Source organism: Salvia splendens, chromosome 2 (assembly GCF_004379255.2).
Source record: "Salvia splendens isolate huo1 chromosome 2, SspV2, whole genome shotgun sequence".
NCBI lineage: Eukaryota > Viridiplantae > Streptophyta > Magnoliopsida > Lamiales > Lamiaceae > Salvia > Salvia splendens.
This window is the reverse complement of record NC_056033.1, coordinates 5,814,621-5,836,535: the sequence shown is the minus strand read 5'-3', so window position 1 is coordinate 5,836,535 and position 21,915 is coordinate 5,814,621. Positions and strand designations below refer to the sequence as shown.

The 21,915-nt window shown below is 36.8% G+C and overlaps 3 protein-coding genes and 1 long non-coding RNA gene across 7 annotated transcripts; 2 read left to right on the top strand and 2 right to left on the bottom strand.

Annotated features, from left to right (window-relative positions):
* Positions 1-3,854: 3,854 nt before the first annotated feature.
* Positions 3,855-5,681, top strand: LOC121785391 (CBL-interacting serine/threonine-protein kinase 14-like). Its single transcript, XM_042183809.1, has one exon. The coding sequence runs from the start codon at positions 4,219-4,221 to the stop codon at positions 5,557-5,559; it is 1,341 nt and encodes a 446-aa protein (XP_042039743.1). The 5' UTR covers positions 3,855-4,218; the 3' UTR covers positions 5,560-5,681.
* A 3,050-nt stretch (positions 5,682-8,731) lies between these two features.
* On the bottom strand, positions 8,732-10,395 carry LOC121770251 (cationic peroxidase 1-like). The gene is made up of 3 exons (XM_042167020.1): positions 10,133-10,395; positions 9,859-10,053; positions 8,732-9,396 (listed from the first exon to the last, which is right to left on the bottom strand). Exons 1-3 carry the CDS (start codon positions 10,349-10,351, stop codon positions 8,848-8,850), a joined length of 963 nt encoding a protein of 320 aa, XP_042022954.1. The 5' UTR covers positions 10,352-10,395; the 3' UTR covers positions 8,732-8,847.
* Positions 10,396-13,324: 2,929 nt separating this feature from the next.
* Positions 13,325-19,392, top strand: LOC121785364 (CMP-sialic acid transporter 4-like). 4 transcript variants are annotated; one of them, XM_042183780.1, is made up of 16 exons: positions 13,325-13,625; positions 13,992-14,052; positions 14,131-14,185; positions 14,288-14,399; positions 14,526-14,605; positions 15,036-15,111; positions 15,192-15,292; positions 15,477-15,548; positions 15,924-15,972; positions 16,273-16,314; positions 16,698-16,819; positions 17,103-17,162; positions 17,689-17,737; positions 18,414-18,508; positions 18,599-18,679; positions 18,987-19,392. In XM_042183780.1, exons 1-15 carry the CDS (start codon positions 13,599-13,601, stop codon positions 18,648-18,650), a joined length of 1,053 nt encoding a protein of 350 aa, XP_042039714.1. In that variant the 5' UTR covers positions 13,325-13,598; the 3' UTR covers positions 18,651-18,679; positions 18,987-19,392. The 4 variants fall into 4 exon arrangements, with proteins under 4 accessions (XP_042039714.1, XP_042039705.1, XP_042039698.1 ...); XM_042183771.1 differs by having other exon boundaries at positions 18,929-19,392; XM_042183764.1 differs by having other exon boundaries at positions 18,925-19,392.
* Positions 19,363-20,405, bottom strand: LOC121785385. The gene is made up of 2 exons (XR_006046950.1): positions 19,891-20,405; positions 19,363-19,612 (listed from the first exon to the last, which is right to left on the bottom strand). It is a non-coding gene; the product is annotated as an uncharacterized LOC121785385 (long non-coding RNA).
* Positions 20,406-21,915: the final 1,510 nt, after the last annotated feature.

Sequence of the window (21,915 nt, the reverse complement as noted above, 5' to 3'; positions counted from 1 at the left end):
TCGTGAGGTGATAAGTAGAGCAAATGGCCCGAACTGTGTTGAGCCAGTCTCTTCCCAGTATAATGTTATACGGGGATCGAGCTTTTACCACAAAAAACTCGATCATCGTACTGGAGCTAGTAGGCGCTCTTCCTACCGTAATCGGAAGGCTGATAATACCTTCAGGGCCGGTGTCCTCCTGGGCGAAACTTTTCAGAGGAAGTGGGGCCGGACTGAGCCGAGCTGGATCCACTTCCAGTTTATCAAAACATTCTTTAAAAAGAATGCTAACCGACGCTCCTGTATCCACAAACACTCTGTGGATCAGTTTGTTTGCCACTCCAGCTTGAATGACAATAGCGTCTTGATGAGGAGAAATGGCCGGGACGGGATCTGCATCTGAAAATGTAATTACTTCCTCCTTCTTCAGCCTTTTATGTGTTGGCTCCTCTCGATTGAAGCATCTGCGCTCTGATTTTAGAGACGATTTAGTCTTCCCGGCTGGGAGAGCGTCAATAGTCTGGATTACTCCATCATATTGCGGCTCGTCATCGTCTTCGGGATCCTGTTGCCTTTTAGGATCCTGAGGAGCGCAGTTCGCACTTCTCTGTTTCTTATTCTTTTTCGGCGGCTTGCTTTGGTATTTTTTTAACGTCCCTGCTTTCACAAGAACATCAATACCTGCTGCCAAATTTCGACACTCCTCGGTATCGTGACCGTGGTCTTGATGGAAGGAGCAATATTTATCCTGACTTCGGCGCGTGGCCGATTTCGTCATCGGCTTTGGTTTTTCGAACATATCAGAATGCAGTTCGAAAATTTCCGCTCTCGACTTGTTCAATGGTACGAACTGAGCGAGTGGTTTCTCAGGATTGAGACGTGGTCCCAATCTGTCTTGTACCGGTGCCCTTTGAATTCTTTCAAAAGGAGTTCGGCGAGGATGTCCCTGATCGCTATGATCGGGCTTCCTCTTGTCTCCTCTGGAAGAGCTGTCTAAAGACCGTTTTCGACGGTCTGCCTCATCAGCACGAGAAAACTGGTCCGCAATGTCCCACATCTCTTGAGCTGTTTGCGGACTGCATTCAACGAGCTTTCTGTAGAGAGCTCCTGGCAGAATTCCATTTTGGAATGCCGAAATGACAAGTAGATCATTGAGATCATCTACTTGTAGGAATTCCTTGTGGAATCTTGTCATGAAGTCGCTAATCTTTTCATCGCGACCTTGACGTATAGAAAGCAGCTGAGCCGAAGTGATTCGGGTTTCCGCTTTCTGGAAGAACCTCCTATGAAAAGCATCCATTAGATCTCTGTAAGATCTAATGCTGCCTTGAGGGAGGCTATCAAACCACCTTCTTGCGTTCCCGATGAGCAGCTCGGGAAACAGCTTACACATATGAACCTCATTGAGACCTTGGTTCGCCATATTATACTGATAGCGTCCCAGGAAATCATGAGGATCCACTAACCCGTCATAAGTCACTGACGGAGTTCGGTAATTCTGAGGCAACGGAGTTCTGGTGATATCATCCGAAAATGGAGTCTTCAGCGCTCCATACATAGCGAATCCGACATCTCTACGGTATGGTGGAGATGGAGTTCTCCTGTGATTTCGGTAACAAGGAGGAAAAGGAACATGTCGGTGGTGAGGATTCTTTCTCCTGGAAGATACGACACTACTGCGGTAGTGACTTTCATGTCTGGAGGGGGAGGGAGAATCCGCCGTTTTCTTCTCCGGCTTTTGGCTCTTTTGCAGGAATGTTAAGAACTCATCCTGCTTCTCAGCCAAGAACAACTTGACAGCCTCATTCAAATCGGGCTGCTGGAGAGGCTCGGTGCGAAGAGAACTGGAGGCCGATTTCTCCCGAGGCTGTTTTCCAGACCTACGGGCTGGACTAGCTTCCTCACCTTCATCACGGACGGAAGTATGGGTATTATGTGATCTGGTACGCATTTTTTTTGGTGGAAAAGGATCAAAAACTCGCTTTTATCACAGTTTTGGTTCTCTGTTTCCCACAGACGGCGCCAGTGATGATGTGGCGAATTTTTGATGGGAATAAATGCAAGTAATAAACGATCACAACACGGAAAATTACGTGGTTCGATTTACTGAGGTAAATCTACGTCCACGGGAAGAAGAGAGGGCAAATTTGTATTGCTTGGTCTCGCTTACAGATTACAATACTGATTTGCTATAAGATTCAGGATCTAGAGAGCTTAACCCTTGTCTATCTGATCTCAGTTCTATTTATACAATTCGAACTAAGATCGTGGTTTACAGCCCTGGTAGGGGGGTTGATAACTGCTTCATACCACTAAATAGATCGTGGGTGTAATAGAGGTCGTGGAGATCGTGGGTGATGATGTAGGTCGTGGAGATCCTGCAGGGGTCCACTATCTCCTTGTTCGGTCGAATACTGAGACCGAACTGCTGGACTTTGCCGATCAGCTTTTGCCGATCTGAGAGTAGAACTCGATTGGTCGGCTTTTACCGAGCTATAGGCTGCGACCGAACTCTTTGGTTGTGCCGAACTGATACTTTTTCTTGGGTTTTGGGCTGATGGGTCGTCACTGCTATTGGGCTCGCAATTAGGGTTTAGTTGTTTAGTTCGTATCCCATCACTCTACAAGAAACATTCTAATTATTTCTTTTAGGGAAAGGCTCTCTCGTGCACTTTCATATGTCTCACACGCTCAACAATTAATAAAATTTAATTAAAACTTTAATTATTGTAATTAAGATTTAATCACCAAACTAAGATAAAATTTAATTCGTAGAATGTATATATGTAGATAGCGAGGAATTTTAGGTAAATTTTGCCGTGCCTATGATTTTCGCTTGCCCTTATCCAATTATTGTCGCTCGTCAGTTTGCGTAAAATAACTCCTAATATCATAAAAATATTGTATTTCGTGATACTGAATCTCTTAATATATTCAAATAATTGGACCTAACTTCATTATTAATAGTATCAAAGGTTCTTACAGATTCGAATATTTTATATTGTACTATTATATAGTATCTATCAACTTATTTTAAAAAAAAATTAAAATTACTACTACTAGTTATAACTTTTCATCATTTTGAGGAAAGGAATGAACAATTTAAATAAAAAAGGTAAACGCATGACGTTCTTCTTCTTTTGTGTGGACAAATAAATTCTTACTAGTATTATATTTCAACAATATAACACCGAACTAATTCCTATTGTACGTGAATAATAATTGTTACAAAATATCAACAATATAAGACGAATTGAGTTCATTGTATACTTAAATAATATTTCGTTTTATATGTCAACAATACGATACGAAATAATTAAATAAACACGATCAGATAACCTTTTTTTGTATAGAACTCTCCTTTCTGATTTACATTAAACTAAATTTAATGTTATATTATTAAAAGCATATTAAGTGCAGAGACGATCAGATAAATTACTTCAATTATTATAATTTTGTATTAATATTATGTAATTTTTAAAGTCATAAAATGTCAGAGCATAATGTATTTATAGTCAAATAACTCATAAATACAACATTTATAATTAAAAAAATATATAAATATCTAAACAAATATCCTGGTAATATGACTAGCACCACAATAATATTTAACGGGTTTATTTTTGGAATAGCAACAAAAATCTAATGAAGTGTGTTTCCATATTCTTATTGTTATTGTTGAAAATAAAGAAAAAAGACACGTGTATGGTCGGATTATGATTTTTTTCTCAAGACCTCTCTCTAATTATCTCTCTAATTAATGCTTAGTTACAAATTATTACAAGTCCAATAAGTAAATAAGATTAAAAAATAATTTAGTGTGACGCGGTAAATTATGAACAAGATCTCCTAAATAAATAGGTGAGCCCCTACATCCCAATTGGCAAACCGCATTATCCAATTCAGAATTCAGTTCTCTCTCACCATCATCCCATCTCTCTCTATCTTCATAGATTTTAATTATATTTTCCTTTGCTGGATTCATCAACCATTACCAAATTCTTTGATTCATATACAGAATCAACATAAACTCTATTTTTTTTTTGCAAAAAAAAGGAAGGAAGAATTTAATCACTGATCATCGAGGCGTTGGTGGTGTATAAATTTTTTGTCGATTACTCCTTTCTCAATTTCAATCAGGTTTTATCATCGAGCAAATTTTGGATTTGCTCGATCGATTAATGCAAGGCAGAGAGGCCACGGCGACGGACTGTAATTGCGCCATCTCTGGATCAAATTATGTCACAGATCACCGACGAGGAATCGAATTCAATGTCATCCGATACATCGACGGCCGCCAGCAGCAGCAGCAGCAGTAGCGACGACGCAACCGCCGCCGGTGGCGGCGGAGAGGAGCTGAGCCCTAACCTCTTTCAAAAGTATGAGCTCGGCAGATTGCTCGGCTGCGGCGCCTTCGCGAAGGTCTACCACGCGCACGTCATTCGCACCGGGCAGAGCGTGGCGATAAAAGCCTTGAGCAAGCAGCGGATTCAGACGGGGAAGCTCGCCGCCAACATCAAGCGGGAGATCTCTATCATGCGCCGCCTCCGCCACCCGCACATCGTCAGCCTCCACGAAGTCCTCGCCACCAAAACCAAGGTCTACTGCGTCTTGGAATTCGCCAAGGGCGGCGAGCTCTTCGCGAAGATCGCCAAATACCGATTCAGCGAGGATCTCAGCCGGAAGTATTTCCAGCAGCTCATCTCCGCCGTCGACTACTGTCACTCGCACGGCGTCTTCCACCGCGATCTCAAGCCGGAGAATCTCCTCCTCGACGAGAATTGGGATCTGAAGATCACCGATTTCGGCCTCAGCGCCGTCACCGGCCAGACGAGGCAGGACGGCCTCCTCCACACGCTCTGCGGCACGCCGGCGTACGTTGCGCCGGAAATCCTCGCGAAGAAAGGCTACGACGGCGCGAAGATCGACGTCTGGTCGTGCGGCGTAATCCTCTACGTCCTCAATGCCGGATATTTACCCTTCAACGACACAAATCTAATGGCGATGTACAGAAAAATCTACAAAGGCGAATTCCGTTGCCCTAAATGGACCTCGCCGGAGCTCCGCCACTTCCTCTCCCGCGTATTAGATCCGAATCCGAGCACTCGAATCACGATCCACGAGATCCTGAACGATCCGTGGTTTAAAAAGGGGTACAAAGGCATCAACCACCCGATCGACAAACAATTCGAATTCAAGGACTCCGGCGACGAATCTCGATTTCTGAATGCGTTCGACCTGATCTCCTACTCCTCCGGCGCGGATCTGTCGGTTTTGTTCGATTACCATGTGAAATCGGAGATGTTCGTGTCGGAGAAGTCGCCGGAGACGATAATCGGGAGGCTGGAGGCGGCGGCGGGGGAAGAGGGGATGGGAGTGACGAAGAAGGGAATGGGGGTGCGGCTGCACGGGCAGAACTGGAAATACGTTATTATGGTGGAGATTAACCGGCTAACGGAAGAGCTGGTGGTGGTGGAGGTTAAAACAAGTGGACTTGGACGTGATTTGTGGCGAGATAAATTTAAGCTTGCAGTTAATGATTTAGTTTACGAATCGCAACCGTCGTTATCCGGTCATTAACGGGGTTTGCAACTTGTAATATAAGTATATACTCCTACTTCAATTGCATTCCCTCTCTAGTCTTCACATTTCAAAAGACTAGCTAATAGCTTCCGATCAATCCATTCCCGTATCTTTTGAAATTTAACTACTATTAAATTTTCTAACTTTTCCCCAAATACTTCCCAATGGTTAAAATCAGAATTATTACTTCGTAAACCATGTTGTGACAAATTATAGGAGTTCGTAACAATATATTCTCCCCGTTTCATAATAATAGAGTTCTTTTATTTTATGCATTCATTTTAGTACAAGCAAAATAGTAATTTAATAACAGCTCAGAAAGGGTGCATGTTCATAACTTCCTGATCATCACATTATAAATAGATAAATGATAGTAATGCACAGCCAAGCGTTACCACAAGTAATTAAATTAAAAATTAAATTTGCTTGTACGATAGCTGCAGATTGGTAAGTGCAGGTCACTATCAGATAAGTAAAACATATATGTGCTTGCAATTATAAATATATACTGGTGTGCGAATCCTGCCAAGCATAGCATTATCATTTTAAAGTTTTTAGATTATGATTTACGAAAACAACAAAAACAAAATTGTAAAAAAAAATACGAACCGTTAATGTTGTGGACAATAATGTATGTGGCCATGTGTTGTCAATTTGTCGCACTGCTAATGAATGTGGAGTGATTTTCATGTCTCAGACTATATCAATTTCCAACCCTTATTTTATCAGTTAGGATATACCATTATTGAGTGTTATTATTCTTTGAAATATTCCCATTTATGTATCATATTATTGTTTTATTTTTTTCGGAATAATAATAATAATAATATTTGGCATCTATGGATTCATTGGTTTTAAATGAATATTTTGTGCAGATATTTCGATAGTTTATATAGTAGTACTAATTCACTAAATATAGTGGGTTGGGCTATCTTTGAAGAGTTAGATGGGCCTTGGAAATCAAACACAGCAAAAGAGCTGTCTAACTGTAGTTGTGTATTAAACTTATTGGGCCTTAATATTTTAAATTTCTTTCTTATTTTATTTCATTGTGATCATAGGATCTAGTTGCAATATGGCTTCGTCAGAGATTTATGTAGTAATTAGTATCTTACATAATTTTTTTTATTTTGCAAAAGGTTTTTACTTGTGATTGCTACAACTACAAATAAATGAAATTAAGAGGTAGGATTGTGATGTATTGATGATAGGAATGCATTGACATTTTCCATGATATGTACTATATGTGATATGTACGAAGTAAATTGTTGGCAATTGAAACTAAAAAATAATACAGTATATAACTATTGCATACGGTGTATAAATTTCAAGAGAAAACTAAGACTAGTATATAAATTTCATGGATCACTCCTCTTATTATCGATTTGTTTTATAGGATGAAATCTATGGATTTCTATCATGGTATCAAAGCAGGTTACCGATTGTGGGCCAAATTTAACTGACCTAGCAGTATATCTGGGCTAAAATCAAAAAAATGACTAATCCAATAGTATATTTGAACTTCAAATTTGGGCCAATGATCCCACCGATCGAAAAAAATTTGGGTCAATCATCCAACCGATATGAAAAAAGTCCAACCCCTCCAATATTCACTTTGAAGGGTTTGAGGGAGGGTGTTAGCAATTGAAACTAAAAAATAACATGTATAACTTAGAATAGAACATATGGATTTCTATCATAAATAAAATACAATTATAATTTAATATTAAAAATTGGATATTTTATGAATATTATATTTAATTTATTTTACATTTAAGGACTAATATTGGAAATACAACAATAAGATTTCCCACATATCTAAACTAAATTTTTTAACAATAAACATACAAGTAAAAAAAATAGATTTAATGGAAATAATAAAAAATATCGAATTTGTGGATTTGATCGAAATTACCCCTATTTTTTGTCTTCAACTATTTTCTTCAATTGGTGGATTTAATCGAAATTGTTACCAATTTCCAGCTGTATACAGACTACTCCTCCCTCCGTTTCATAGTAATAGAGTCATTTTGCCATTTTGGTACGTTCCATAGTAATAGAGTCATTTCCCTTTTTAGTAAAAGTCAACACATTTCTCCACATCTACTTTACTGTTTCTTACTTTATTCTCTCTTCATCTTTCTACTTTTTTCATTTTCCACTTTATTTTCCCTTTACTTACATCACATAACACAATTTTCTTAATCCTCGCGCCGAAAAGAAACGCATCCATTACTATGGACGAATGGAGTATTATTTTGTCATGAATAATTGAATTTAATTAATGTAGTTGTACCCAAATGGCAAATTGCATATCGGTGTTTGACAGAGCTAGTTTAAGATTAAAAAAATATGGTATGCAATAATAATTTACAGTCAAACATTGATCCACATTGACTACCTAGCTAATATAGTGTTATTTCTCAAAAAAATGGGCAAAATCACCAGCAGCCAATTACGTGTCTTTGTTTTTTTGTTTCCTACCTTCATACGTTTTGCTGACACTTTAAATAATTATATTATGTCAATTATATAAATTTGACACTCTTTCTCCTAAACTATATTGCCTACACCCAACATCATTCATTTGGGACAAAAAATTGACACCCTTTTCCTCTATATATATAATTTAATTTATGAGAATATAATATATTCATGGTACATATATATCAGGTAAAGACCACTCTCATAGAATAAGTCACATATATATATGTCATATAAAAAATAACCACATTCATTGGCAGAATTCAATGTAGGCATATAATGAATAATTATGTAATTCCTCATTTAAATTATGTCATTTACTTAATGTAATGAATTTATTGTATTATAAACTTCTTTATGAGTTTTTTTTGGGAGTTGATTGTCAGATAATCGAAGAGAGTCGAACCACCTATAGAAATAACATATCCTTTCATCTCTCTTTTTCTCTCCTCTCTTTCTCTTCAAAAATCCGCTCTCGAAAATTGACACCGCCCCTCATGGTCAACGCCTCATTGTCCTGTCACCTAGTGTTCATTCTCATTCCTGATCCAAAGTGTATCGGTTACATTTCACTAATTTTTCCATATATTTTTTTTACATCTTTAAAACTCATACCGAATCAATATGACATGGGTGGGTACTATTCTATGTGCACCATATCAAATACAGTAAATCTATCAAATACTAACATCACAAACATACACCACATATTATTGAAGAAGTGAGATACAACGTATACATTACATGAAAATGTGACATAAGAAATTTAAATCAAATAAACCCTGCAATTTCAACAATCAATCAATTAACAACCTTGCAATTGTGACGAATCTGGCCACTCTCTCCCGTCAACGGCATGATATTCCCCATCTTCACCATCGAAATCGCAAATGCTTTCCCAAAAGCCTCAAGATCGTGGCTATAAAGCGTCACTAAATGTTTGGTTTCAGTGCTATTGAACAGTTCTTGATCGGAGTGAAGGAGTCCCTTTTCGGCAATTATGTTGCTGAAGTAGTTGGTGTCGGTGACGGCCGGCGTGGCGTCGAGCGGGAAGAGATTAGCGTCGCCGCCGCTTTGGGGGCAGAGCTCCTGGAGCTGGCGGCGGAATCCGGGGTCGATGTTGGCGTCGTTGTAGATGTGGGCGCGGAAGGAGGTGCATTGGGAGAAGCCGATCGTGTGGCCACCCGAGAGGACTACGAGGTCGTTGACGTCAAGCCCTTTGTTCGCGAAATTGATCACGAGCTGCGGGAGGTCGAGGAACGGCGGCGGGATGTCGCGGTTGGCCTCGTCAATGTAGGCGGATGTGGAGTCGCGCCGCCCTAGGAGGACCTCCCATGACTGACCTCCTAGCTATAATATTTTAGACCAATTTTAAATTTAGTAAAAAAATACCAAAATTAGGACAAAGTTTCGATGTTGTAGCAGGTAGGGATCAATACCCCCCTTTAAAAATAAGGATATATTCGATCATCAAACCTTAGCTAACAAATAATGCATGCTAAATCTCACAAGCAAAATCGTTTATAGTTTAACACAAGTTCAAAAATAACTTTAACTGCCAATTAATTCAAATTAAATTTTTTGAAAATATCACTTATTGTCAATGACCACATACTGATCCCATGCTTTCTGATCAATATAAGTTGTTATGTGACGACAATTATTTAATTTGGGTCATATATAGATTATGTAATTAGAATATATATATATATAGGATTGTGATCAAGATAGAACCCTATACTATCACTTTTATAAAGTTGAATTATAAAGATGAATCAAGTCAGGGAAATGAATAAAAATGGTATGGCTTACCCCAACGACAGAATCACGAGCAGCAACTGCGAGTATGTCGGCGCATGATACCACTGGGGCGCCACAGACTTCGTCCACCGCCGACTTAATTCGGTCCACCACCTCAAATCCTCTGATCGAGTTATTATTAGGTATTGCGAATTTTTCACTCTGAAACTCTGGAGTCGAATCCAAAAGAATGGACGCGTCGCAACCCTGCACATGAAAACACATTATAACAATATACAGAACTAGTGTTATTCACATAAATAACAAGGAATCTAGTAAGTCGTACATGTACGAAACAATCGTGAAAGTGCAGTCGCAGCAACGAGGCGCCGATGCGCTTTTCTTGATACAAGGCCTCCTCAACCACACGCTTGATAGTTGGCAAAGCTTGAGGGCATGATTTTTCGTAGAAATCAGAGCTTAATGGCTCATCATCATCAGCTGAAGTAGTAATTGCTAGAGCAAAAATGATCACAAACCCTAATTTTATTGAAACCATTTTCATGTTTCTTGAGTATATCAATGATGATTTTTACATAATATCTACACATTTGATTGCTTTTATAAAGAGATTGAGGTTGGACCTGGCTTGTCTTACGTAGAAAGTGTTTAAGTATTTAATATATGTGAAACGATTATTTAAAATAAGTGCAAAGTCAAAAAATCATATCCGTGACTTATGTGAAGTATGTTGCTGTTATAAGAGTAATTAATACTGTATTGATTTGAATTATTCAGACGACAAGAATCAGCTAGCTGTTGCCTGTTGGCTCATTCAAAATCTTGTTATACAAGTTTAAAGAATACTCTTACTGCAATATAAGTACATAAAATAATTACAGTGTTTTACTTTTTCATGTGAATAATGATCGATGATTGGTGGCACCCTTTTTTCCAATACGACGAATAAGCTTAAGAACGAGGTTGCAGATTGCATTTGGTTGAATTATTTTAGGTTGACTTTAAATAAAATTGATTTATGTAGTACTACTGTATATATTTAGCCTACGGTAATACATTTGTCATGGGTATATGTACACAGAAAACTGTAATAGGAAATATCGTACTCACCTAGTTATTTAATTACTCAATCGTTCGCGAATAGAGTCTCGTTTTTCTAGTTTAGTCTGTCTGCGAATAAGAGTTCTTGTTCATTTTTACTAATATATCACAATTAAACCCGTGCCGCCAAGAAATGAGACTCCTAATGACGGTCGAAGGGAGTACTTAATTACAAATATTTATGATCTGAGATTATTAATTAGGATCCGCTGATCCATGCATGTTAAGAGGGTCTATAATTAATTTTAATATGTATAGTTTTCCCAGTTCAAAATGATATTTTGAGTCGATTATTCTAAAATTGTGATATATTTTTTGCAAATTGTAGTCAAATTATGGTTCAAGCATAATTTTTTATTAATAAATATTACTCATTTCATCTCATTTCAATATTCATTTCATCTCATTTCAATATTCATTTCAATATGTCTAAGGTCCAGGCACAAATATTAATGAGTGGATGGTTTATAATAAAATAAGAGACCCAAGGTAACTTTTGGCGATGATCATATATTAGTTAAATTATCAAATAATATGCACTTTGGGTTCGATACATGTTTTAATGTAAAATAGGTAAAGTAACAGAGAATTAGAGAGAAAAAGTAATAAAAGTATTGTTAGTGGGAAATGAGTCCCATCTCATTACAGAAGAAAGAGATTTAAAAATTAGAAAATGAATATTCTGGTGGGACGAACTAAAAATGAAAGAGTGCATATTCTTGTGGGACGGATGAAATATATAGTAGTATAAAGTTATAGGACAGAAGATCGCATGCCTAGTTCAAATAAATACATAAAATCACAGCAGCCTCTAGCTGGCCGACTGCTAATAAACATGATAAAATTGAAGCTTAATTATGTAATTAATTGAGGTGATGTCATCTCTTAGATTTAGATTAAAAACGTGGTTAGGTAAGAATTGCTGCGTGCTGATTAGTTCAGACTTAGAGGACTTTTTTTTTCTTTTTTTTTATGGTTGAATAGATATTGCGATGGACGATGGTTAGTATTTGGAATTGTGAATATTAAATTACACAACACTCGGTTTCATGTTTGAATAAACAATTTAGTACTTATTGAACTGTTACCTCTAGGTAGTTGAAAATAATCCATGACGTTTATCTTAACTTAACTTCAGAGGTCAGGTATAACTGCTCCAAATAATTACATATATTAATCTCCTCCAAGAAAAAGAAAGGAAATTAAAAAATGACTTGTGAATTTTGTATATCTTGATTTATTGAGAAATAAATAATTTCAGAGGACACAATGGATATAACATACATATGGGTAAATTGCCGAAAATATAAGTTTAGTTAAATTCTTGTCATACCTGCAATTTTAAAAGTTAATGGTAAAATTTACGAAATTTGGATATGTTCTCAACTATCTCATGTCGAATTTTTTTGGTGGAATTATATGTGAAGTGGCAACCGGAAATCATATATGAACGTCACCGTCGAGAGTTAAACAATGTCGTATATTCTTACAAAAGTAGCATCGGATTTTGTTGAAAAATCAACAATGAATTATATTAGGGATGGCAAGGCGTGCGTGTTGTGTCGTTATCGTGTCGACACGATAACGACACGACACGATAACAACAAACACGAACACGACCCGTTTAGAAAACTCCAAACACGAACACGACCCGCTACCCTCAGACACGAACATGACACAAACTCATTAACGGCACGTACCACTTCGGGTCAACACAACACGATAACAACACATATATGATTCGACACAATAACGACACTATAATAATACGACCTGATAACATGATAAGAACCTGATAACACAATAGGATTAAAAACTTAAAATCTCAGTACACAATCTGATTTAAAATCCAGCAAACAGCAAAGAAAAAATCCATCATTCCACAAACACGACACGAACACGAACCTAATTTAAATTAAAATAAATAAATAATAATATTATTTCTTAACGTGTAACACGAACACGACACGAAATTTTCGTGTCGTTATCGTGTCGACACGATAAGGACACGAACTCAATAAGCTTTGACACATACCCATTATTTTCGTGCGAGTTCGTATCGTGTTATCGTGTCGTGCCAAAAATTGTCAGCCCTAACGTATTATCGTGTCGTGCCAAAAATTGTCAGCCCTAAATTACATGTAGATGACTCAACCAGAACTTCTCGTCATGTGATAATTATAAATAAATTCTTACTTCGAGATAGATCAAAATTCATGGTTTTCAGCAATTTTCTCTAGAGTACTCTTAATCGTGTACTCTTTCAGCCTTGAGGCCTACTAAAATGATAAAAGTCTATTAATTAATTAAATGAAACTGTGGAATTTGCCCAATTCTTTTAGTGAAGTACCAAGCCCAAATAATATATAAATCAGAAGGCCCATTACTAATTAAATTAATTCTGGCCCAATTCATCACCACTCTCTCTATCACTCGTTCCCCTCTCACTTTCGATCTGAATCTCTCTCTCCAACTTTCCGGCGACACCGGCAAATCGCCACCGACCGACCGAACAGAAGCTACAACGAGCCGCCGCTGTCCGTATTGCTTCCATCTCAAAGTCGAATCAGCAACGTTCGACAAGACACCGCATCACCTCTTAACTCTCCGATCAATTTAGCCGACCGGCCAGTGCTGACTAAGGAAACCTCCTTCAGTCCTCTCTCCTAGCTAGAGAGAGAGACGAGAAAATGGAGTACAGAAGAATTAAGGATCAGGTTTGCCTCTTTCTCTTCTACTCAATTAGCTTCCATCTTGGCGATACTTTCGCTGCTGTCATGTTTTGATTGCATTAAGCCATGCCAAGTCTCTCTATCTTATTCGAGATCTAGCATTGTTAATTGGATTTGCTCCAGCTGCCTATATGTAATAGTACTTCGTTATACAGCTTTACACTTTTCTTCGTGCTGCTCTTCTACTACTACACATACATTTGTGCGTTCGTCGCTGTTTCTCTTTACTAGCTCGAGATCAGCTCACACTGACTTGTTGAGATTCCATTACTCTAGTTTGAGCACACGCTGAATCCGCCTCAGGAATCAATTTTACCCCTTGCTCACTCTTTTATGGGATTGATCATTTAGGATAAAGACGAGGATTCAGTTCAAGTTGATGTTGAGAGCTTGAGAGGGAAACCACATTCAGGTGCCACACACCTTCATATCCCTACACTCTACTAGGCTTGTCCATCTCTAATCTCTTGTTTTTTTGGTTGAATTGCAGGGTCTCCTAGAGCTTTAGTAGGTGGCTCTGCAGACCGTACTAAGTGGAAGCGCAAGTATGGCTGTCTTAAATTCCTTTATGCATCTTCCGAGTATAGAATACCAACTACGTGAGGACGCCTTCATAGTTAATCTGTTTGATTAATCACAAATAACAGGTCTATTGTGACACTAGCATTGACAGTTCTTACAAGTTCACAAGCAATTCTTATCGTTTGGTCAAAGAGGGCTGGCAAGTATGAGTACAGCGTTACAACTGCAAATTTTTTGGTGAGTAGATACTGTTTTCACTTTGGTTAATCATTGTATTAAGCTATGCTCTTTTCATTTTTAAATGTTTTTGCAAAGGGACTGCATCTCTTGAAGAATGTTCTGAAATTCATTATTTCTGATTAGGTAGAGAGTTTGAAATGTGCACTATCACTAGCTGCATTAGCGAAAATCTGGAGGAATGACGGTGTTACTGATGATAACAGGTTTTTTCCCTTTGCTATTCATTTTTATACTAAATGACAAAACTATGGACACATGGGTTGATGCACACATTTTTTTAAACCTACGACTGAGGAAGGAAGTAAGGGAACAATTTATTTTAAAGTATGCACAACTAAGTTAAAGGTATATATGTACAATCTATTAACCACGTATCTAAATGCCCCAGCCTGAATCCTGTGAAGAAGCTCTATTTCTTTGCTAGACTATAGTAAATGTTCATGAATTAAAATTGCAATATTACCCACCAAAAGGTTTTAGATTCATAAATTTAGCATCCTGAAATGGTTTCATGCTTGGGGTGGCATCTTCTAGAATAGCTAAATTTTATGTTGAACTTATTTGGACTTCAGTAGTTCCTGTTTCCTTTCAGTTGATATTCAAATTGTTTCCCTGTTTCAAATCCTTCTTTAGGTTAAGTACAACATGGGATGAGGTTAGTGTATACCCCATCCCTGCAGCTCTGTACCTCGTCAAGAATCTACTTCAGGTAGGCTCTCATCACTTCAATTTTCCCAGTGAATTACTTATCTGTTGCATGCTGTTTCCTGAAGTTCTCTGTTTTGGCAGTATTACATCTTTGCATATGTAGATGCTCCAGGTTACCAAATATTAAAGAACTTTAATATCATCAGCACCGGTGTGCTATACCGCATCATTCTCAAGAGAAAGTAAGTTATTCCCGGAACCTTACTTTGAATGAGTTTATACTTCCAAGGTCGAAAATCTGTATTCTTAATATTGAAATATTTGTTGGATGTAATCATACACTAGAATTGCCATAATTTTCTTGTTATGTCTATCAATATTCAAACCAACATTCCAATATGAAAGTGAATAAGAACACTTTTTCAGGTTAAGCGAGATTCAGTGGGCAGCTTTTGCTCTACTTTGTGCAGGGTGCACAACAGCACAACTCAATTCCAAGTAAGGATGTTAGAGTTTTCACTTGATCCTTTCCATTGAGCTATCTATCTGGTTTAGTACCAACTTTCTTTGCCTTTTTATGTAGCTGAAAATGTAATTGAGAATGTCATGTCCGAGAGAGCTAATAATCGATGCTAGCCTCAACATCTCTTTGTCAATGGACTGGCTGTGTATCTGTGTCCTTGTGTTTAAGCATAACTTAAAATGTTTATTGTATTTGCTGTAGGCTGAGATACATACACAGATGCACACACATTCATGAATTATCTTTCTTTCCAGATTTTCTCTTTCTGCTTTACCTCAGAATCCTGACCGTATTCATCCCATTGTCAATGTCTTTCTCACCTTTGCCTTTTAATCTTTCTCCCTCTTCAGTTCAGATAAAGTTTTGCAGACACCTTTGCAAGGTTGGATGATGGCAATTGTAAGTTGAAACTTGAGTCTCCCCTTAATTTTTTTGTTCAGTATGTTAATACTGTCTGTGACGGCAATAGCAGGAAAAGTGGAACATGAAAAGCTAAACCATGATAATCTAACATTCCATTCTGAATTCCTTGGGGACAAAATAATAGTCATTTCACTTACTAATTTCAGTTGCGGACTATAGAAAGAGAGAGGAAGTTATAGGCTAGTTAGTGCTCTCTTTTAGTTCAACAGAGGAGGAAAATATTTCATTACAGTTTTCCTGTGTCTAGCTTCATTGACTCTTAGTTGATCATTTCAGGTGATGGCTCTTCTTAGTGGTTTTGCTGGAGTTTACACTGAGGTAATTTGGTAGTACATCTCTTCAATCTCTACTCTAGATCAGCCCTTTACTATCTTTTAAGGAAAAAGAGAGAATCGTTTAGTATGTCACCCATTCTGCAGTATGATAACTTTGATGTTGGTATGTTTGTTCGTTTGTTTCTATGTGTATATGTGTGTTTTCTTCTTCTGGTAAAAACCATTGTCATCATCATCCAAATCACAAAGGATTCAAGGTCTTTATATCATTTTAGATGTTGCAAGAGATTGTAGTTGTGTGTTTGCTTAGAGTGGCATCACCTTTCTAAATTGTCCACCCCTTTGTAATGACCTATGACCTATCTCAGTATTGTTGATTATGCTATTATGTTGGGACAATGTTTGATATTTGTTTTTGTTTTCTAGGCTATAATTAAAAAACGGCCTTCAAGGAACATTAATGTTCAAAACTTCTGGTTGTATGTATTTGGGATGATTTTCAATGCCATCACCATAGTCTTCCAAGATTTTGATGCTGTTGTGAACAAGTAAGGTTAACTACTCCCTAATTTGTCTACCTGTCCGGCAGACATCAGCATTCAAAATTTTTGAGCACTCATCTGCTCCATGACCAATGAAATTTCTCTTGAAGGATAGATGGAACTATATTGATATAGTCTCTTAATGAATCTTGGACACTGGGCTTTCATTCATATTTAACCACATATAGTTATGTATTCTAGTAACATTCTTGACCCAGATTATTAGGTGGTCTTCTGACTTCAGTTCTGGCATCCTAAAGAAGTTTGTGCTTTTTTTCTTCTGTTGCAGGGGCTTCTTTCATGGATATTCTTTCATTACTGTTCTCATGATTCTAAACCATGCTCTTAGGTACGTATTTATGAAGATCCGTTACTATGAATACGAATTCGGTTGAGATAATAAATTTAAGATGAATTAAGTAAGTTTAACTGTATGGTGGCTGTTATGCTGGTTCTGCCCCAAAAAAAATTGTTGATGATTTTGGATGATTTGCAGTTTTTATGCTCCATCAACACAGAGCATGCTGCTTGTCCTATTTCTGATTGGCATTGAAAGTTGGAAATTTTGTAAATAAATATTTTACTTCCCGATATGAAAAGTAGGAGCAACCAATCATAACTCATTCTTATATTTTATTGGCATGTTACTGGTTATACATAAGAGGGCAATTATTTGGTGTAGGTAGCAAGATATTATATGTGAACATTCAAAAATCAAATAGTAGTGTACAGCTGAGATATTTGAGAAAATAATTGTTTCTCCTGTTGCTTGTAGTCGTACACCTACTTTTATTCTGTTAAACATTGTTCACGCATACCATTGAGTAATGGTTTATCTGCTCCAACCTTTTGTAATAATCTCGATGTTAATGCAGTGGCATTGCCGTATCAATGGTCATGAAATATGCCGACAACATCGTGAAGGTAAAGACTTTAATGTCATTTGAAGCATGAATCGTTTATCAGATTCTACTCATTATTTAATACTTCGGACCGGTGCATTGAAATGCTTTCCACATGGGTTAGTATCAAAGAGGTGAGAAAATAATATACATGATTAGTGTGAAATAGGTCGCAGACACAAATAAGGTTCTTGAACTAGTGAGTAGAGACTTAGAGTTGGGCCAATATATGTTTGAGCACACACAAATTGTCTTAAACATAGATGGTTGCATATCTCTGACGATTGGTAAACAGTTTATGAAACATGTTACGGTTTTATATACCTCTTCAGAACTCGTGGTGTCTCTGAAGGAAGATACTTTGATTATTCCTGATATATAAAATCAAAGTACACCCGATGGCATGTCTTATTCATGTGTAGTGAATCCACAATGAAGATAGATGACCACCATTCTTCTACTGGATATCCTGTGAAACATTGAAAAAATGGTTTAGATTTGTTTGTTTTAACCCTGAGTTCTTCAGCTTATATTTGTGTTTGTAGCCTATCAAACAAGTATTGATGTTTCTAACTTTGATATCCCTATCTAGCCCTAATGTAGTTGGCAGCAAGAAAAAACTCCTTTATCATGTTACTGTCTCATGTTATCGTTTTTTGGAAGGAAAAAAAAACTCAGTTTTCATGGTTTTTCTGCAGGTGTACGCTACATCAGTTGCAATGTTGTTGACGGCAGTTGTGTCTATCTTCCTATTTGGATTTCATCCATCCCTTGCCTTCTTTCTTGGTTCCATGTGAGTAGTGTTTTTCAATTAAAATATTGAGGCAGCTAGCTTGAAACTTTGAATGAGATATAGCCTTACCAAAATTATTGTTTTTTGCAGTGTTGTTTCGATCTCGGTGTATTTACACTCCATTGGGAAGGTCCAGAGATAGTAGCTGCAGCCTTTGGCCATATAGATGTGGTCAGTGTAAAAGCCCTTATAGTGTTAACTGATTTTGGTCATCTATGATATGGTTAATTCGACACTAGTTGCTTCTACGCTCATAGATAGTAGAGTGTGATTCAAGCAAGATGGTGGTCAAATTTAATTGATTTTCTTGTGGTATACTCTCATCATAGCTGTTGTAGATCAGTTGTGCAATTTATTGGTTCCAACCATGGCAAGCTGCCCTTGTATCTTATCAAGGTTGTACTTTTGTTAATCAGCCAGGTTACACAATGCAACTGATGAAAGGAAGAAACTGAGCAATCTTTCACCTGAATTGCAGGCACAGACAGCACTGGGTGTTTGTGATGTAACAACCAAATCCGAAAATCGCCACTTGTAAAATGTCGTGGAAACAAGTGAATCCACTATAACTCATCACGAGGGTGGATGAGAAACCATTATTGAACTTCGATAATATTGTTGGCGCCTTAGTAAAATAACTACTATTATTATAGATCAATGCAGTGATACAATTGGTTTTGTATCAGTTTGGCTCTGAGTACTAAATATGGAATACTCAGCACTCTAACATGGACAGTGGAATCCAGCACTATAACGCATAGATGCCAGGACGAATCACAACTTTCTCTTTTCTTTATGTTTCCCCCCCTCTTTTTTGGATGGGATATGATCATATGATCAATAACATATATACATCACTGCAAATTAGTATTTTATTTATATCACTCTTGTTTTTGTTTGTTGAGGTGGGGAACGATACAGCAAAGCACTTTTACACGTCTATTTCTCCATTGAGCAATTCTCTCAATCTCCAGGCAAAATCATTGAAAAATCATGGAGTACAATCTAAGCTCGATAAATATATGCACATTTATAGCATATTACAATTTACAAAAGTAAATTCTCTTGATGAGTTTCACCCATGAAGATGGAAAACTCTCCATCCTACAAAATTATAACGTCACATGAAAATATCAAAGCATGAAATTAATTAAACATAATATATGAAAATGAAACCGTATTTCAAATCAAGAAAGTTGAATACGTATATACTTCAAAGATGAGACGACCGTATACGTCTCTCTCAGGCATTAGCTTTGTGTTTCACTTTGTTGAACAACAAATGCTTCTTAAAGCGCTACTAATCTATCTTGACAACTACTACTAATATATATGTGCTTGAAAATTACATCTTCATGTGACAAAACAATTCCAATTGTTACCTGGAGAAGTTGAGGCGTGTCGGCATAAGATTGAGCGGTCGTGATGGGGAAGAAGGACACATGAAATACTAACTCACATTAGCAGAAAAGGCGTAGAGGAGATAGTAATGCACGTGCCCTGCTTCTCCATCGCGCTCAACGCTCACCTTGCACAATTACTTTGATTTGTTCCTACATATAATTTACTAATTCCTTTGGGTGAGAGTGTAGTTGGGGGTGAGGAGTAGTTCCCCCCTTTGTATTTATAGCAATATGTTGTGTGCTCAATATGCATGGAGAGAGGCATATTCTTTGTGTATAGTTAAAACTCTTCACTAATTTGAAATTTGGTAACTATATTTGCTAAATAATTAAGTGGTTTCAGACATTAAACATGACTTGTGTCAAAAATGTGTATTAGGATAAGTACTAAGGAGTTTAATGCATGCATTGTTATAAAAATGTGAAAAGGCATAAAAATATTAGTGTTTTTTATATGTGTATCTTTGTGAATTTCTACATTTCCCTTTCTTATGGAGTAAATATTTTTCCTCTGTATGATGATTATCACATGTTGTGTAATATATAGCAAATGCATGACAAACGCTATACGATTATTAATGGGGGGGGGGGGGGGGGAGAATTTGTGAAATTACTAGAAGTGTGGCCTTAAGTTTTACAATTTGTTTTCATTAATTAAAAAAAGGACCACTTTCAATCACTATATATGAATGATGTTACAGCACTAATAACCTTTTATCATTGCAGACATGACATATGAACTGATTAAAAGTTGGAGTATTAGTAATTAAAAGTAGGAGAGACTATGTTGTTAATCCGAGGGAAATAAGTATTAATGTGTGTGTGTGTGTGTGTGTGTGTGTGTGTGTAATATGATGATGATATAGTAGGAATAACACAATTTGTCCTGCTATTTCAACTAAAATAAAGTTATGACCAATTTTTTTTATTGTTCCCTCTTTTTTTCTTTTTTACTAAAAATTGCTAGAAGTTATAATCTTGGTCTTTTCTTCCAATGTTTTTTTAAATGGTCTTTGAACGTGTTTTAATCTTAATTTTTGCAATTTTTTATTTTAGGTATAAAAGGTAAGTTGTTGAGTCGAATTAAATATTTAAATGACTATTGTAAATTAATGTAATGATTTCCATTAAATATTTGTTTCAATATTAATTTTTTAGAATAAATTAACATCTTTATATAAAAAAATATGGAGTACTATTTAAAAACATGTGCGTGTATTGCGTGTATGTATGTGAAAATGTAGTTGGGATTCTTTCGCAGTTTTAAATGTTAAATAATTCAGAAAAAAATTCTACTTGAATTTCTTCGAAAAATATGATAAGATTTATCCAATTTCATTATAATTAAATAAATCTTGGCGTTTATTTTTTTAATTTATGAATACGACCTAATCGAACGAGTAAAATAGCACATAGTGGAAATGAGGGGCTGAGATGTTGATAGGCACTTTGTTAGACTATGAATGGAAAAGAAAAAAAGTTGATATTGTTATGTAGCTCTCTCGAAGATTTCTAAAAAATCACAACCAAAAAGACCATACTTCAATACAAAAATATCACAACCTAAAATATAAAATAAAAAGAGATCAACCTAAATATTTAGTATGTCACCATCTCTTATTAATCATTTTAAGATTAAACCTCATTATAATTTGATTGATCTCTCATTTACGTATCAAATATGCTTCAACGAATGGGATTGTATCAAACCATTGTACGAAGGACGATACAACCCAACAATCACAAGACCTAGCATACGACGTCCCAAACCCCACGGCTCAACCATCAAGCCCTCTTCACAATCCACATCTGCCGCAAGGCCGCCCTAGGTGTCTAGCCACACCTCCAAAATGCTACAAGGATTTTGTATGAATACTCGGTCGTGTTATCGAGTCTTAAGTCATTTATCAGAGTCATCACTTATCAACTCATTTTTTGATTTTTTTAGTTTCTTTCCCTAATAGAATTAGAATCAAACCACATCATATATATTTAGAGCTTAGT

Bases quoted from the DNA above. Each gene is read 5' to 3' on its own strand.
- LOC121785391 (XM_042183809.1), top strand. From the start codon at position 4,219: ATGTCACAGATCACCGACGAGGAATCGAATTCAATGTCATCCGATACA.
- LOC121770251 (XM_042167020.1), bottom strand. From the start codon at position 10,351: ATGAAAATGGTTTCAATAAAATTAGGGTTTGTGATCATTTTTGCTCTA. The intron at 10,054-10,132 runs GTACGACTTACT...TTTCATGTGCAG, and splicing joins TTCACGATTGTTTCGTACAT to GGTTGCGACGCGTCCATTCT. The intron at 9,397-9,858 runs GTAAGCCATACC...AAAATATTATAG, and splicing joins CTCGTGATTCTGTCGTTGGG to CTAGGAGGTCAGTCATGGGA.
- LOC121785364 (XM_042183780.1), top strand. From the start codon at position 13,599: ATGGAGTACAGAAGAATTAAGGATCAG. The intron at 14,400-14,525 runs GTGAGTAGATAC...ATTTCTGATTAG, and splicing joins TTACAACTGCAAATTTTTTG to GTAGAGAGTTTGAAATGTGC. The intron at 15,112-15,191 runs GTAGGCTCTCAT...CTGTTTTGGCAG, and splicing joins TCGTCAAGAATCTACTTCAG to TATTACATCTTTGCATATGT.